The sequence below is a fragment of the Fomitiporia mediterranea genome (genome assembly GCF_000271605.1).
Source record: "Fomitiporia mediterranea MF3/22 unplaced genomic scaffold FOMMEscaffold_5, whole genome shotgun sequence".
Lineage (NCBI taxonomy): Eukaryota > Fungi > Basidiomycota > Agaricomycetes > Hymenochaetales > Hymenochaetaceae > Fomitiporia > Fomitiporia mediterranea.
The window spans coordinates 3,792,929-3,794,780 of NW_006760390.1; the positions used below are offsets into that span (position 1 = coordinate 3,792,929).

A 1,852-nucleotide genomic window follows, 5' to 3' on the forward strand; every position below is an offset into this window, starting at 1 on the left:
CTTTATTATTATATACTCTTATATGCATATATAATATAGTAAAAAAACAATATTATCCATAATGACATTTATTGCACCCCTCATTAGATAAGATATATAAAAGATACTATAAGGTTGTAATAAGACAGATTTATGTTATGAGAATTAATAAACATTACATGTCCTTACAATGGGGATATAAGAATTATAGCTCTTAGGAAAGTCTATAATGGTATATATTGCACCCCTCTTCTGATATGGCATAATACTTCTTCTGCTATCTTATAATCCTTAAATAAGTTAATTTACAGCTTATATCTTACCTGAATGGCTTATTATACAATATATATTTTATTTAAATATTTTATTCTTTACTAACAATGCCGAACAGTACATAATATTAACACATTATAACAGAAACAAAACTATCACTACCTTAGCAAATCACAACAACCAATAGACGTACCATGGGTATTCATCTCCTCGTGCTCTTTCTTCCTCTGCTTCGCGAGTTCGCCCCAGTATTTACGTTCCTCTACAAACAGCGAACGCTATTGGTATGAGATTGTTTTGGAGAGGTCAGCTCGACGCTGATGTCGTGCGACCAGGTCACCTTCTGCAGGTAGTGCAGCCTCTGCCTCGTTCTTTTTCAAACAGCATTCGCGACAGAAGACAATGAATGCGTCCTTGGGTCGTTTGATGTGGTCTTAGTCACTAAGACTTAGTCGTCGCTCGGTCCCTGCAAGTTGAATTGCGTGTGCCTACCAGTTGTAAGGTTGTACGTGTTGTGTAGGTTGAGGTTGTGCTTGTGAGAGAAGTTGTGAGACTGTCTGGCTAAAGGTGTGAGCATGAGTATTGGCATTAACGTGAGTGGCTAACTGGAGCGAGGAGATGGATGTATCGCGATGGCGTGTAGCGAGTGTGAGCAGTGCACCGGGGTCGTGATCCGGAGCGTTGAACGAGATGATTTGGGCTGCAGGCGAAGCTGTGTTTGTACCTGCGCGTTACATGCTCTGACTATGTCTCACAATCGGAGGTACAGTGAACTGAGTTGTTGGGGATGACTGCAAAGGTGTATCTCTGGGACGTTCTGGCTCGAAGGGAGGAGGAGAAGTGGAAGGTGTGGACGGACTCAGCTCAGGAGGGGTGAGTGGTGGGCCACTGCTTCCGTTATTCGAAACAGTGTCCATGAACGACACTAGGTAATGTAAATGCACGTCAAGCATGGAATGGTGGGTGGGGAAGGAAAGTACGCGAGGGGTTGGAGAGAGGATCGCACCTTGGGAGTGGTTGTACATAGACATTGTTGCAAGCGTGTGCTCGCTGATTGTTGCTTGTGCTGCAGAGCGGGAAGAAGTACGCGAATGCATGGAATTATTGAAGAAATCGTTCAGCATTGGAAACAATGCGGATACACGAATGCGAATTCAAAAAGGAATGCAAACTAAAAGAAAAGGAGGACAACGAAGGAGAGGCAACTGCAGAGGAGCAGAAGGGAGACAAAAAAGTTGGGGAGAGAGAGATGAGCATCTATTGTGGTGCTTATTATGAAATGGACTGGCTGCTTACGCTTTATGTTGAAGGCAGAAGGGGACGCTGAAGTCAGCTGTATGGTATGGTATGGTATGGTATGGTATATTACCAGCATAGGTCCCTAAAAAGAAACGCTGGGGCTGGGTTGTGTCGTTGTAGGATCTGAGCTCAACACAGGCATCACAACGACTGATTAGAGAGACGAGTGCAGCAATGTTTATTGTCTACATAGTTGCAGGCAGCATGCCTGCTGGCAAGCAGAGGACTGAACTGGAGGGAACAAAAGCAACGAGTGCCACCATTCACAGGGCAGAGGGTTGAGGGTAGGCAGAGGTCAAAG

General features: G+C 44.1%; 1 protein-coding gene across 1 annotated transcript in view; it reads right to left on the reverse strand.

Moving 5' to 3' along the window:
• The window catches only part of FOMMEDRAFT_155779 (uncharacterized protein), a gene marked incomplete at both ends in the record, with an annotated part of 9,550 nt that extends 8,174 nt beyond the window's left edge, over positions 1–1,376 (reverse strand). Inside the window, 5 exons of the mRNA XM_007266165.1 lie at positions 446–514; positions 593–685; positions 745–813; positions 859–952; positions 1,008–1,376. Of these exons, the coding sequence (XP_007266227.1) occupies positions 446–514; positions 593–685; positions 745–813; positions 859–952; positions 1,008–1,376 (694 nt within the window). The remainder of the gene's footprint in view (positions 1–445; positions 515–592; positions 686–744; positions 814–858; positions 953–1,007) is intronic.
• Between the last annotated feature and the right edge of the window lie 476 nt (positions 1,377–1,852).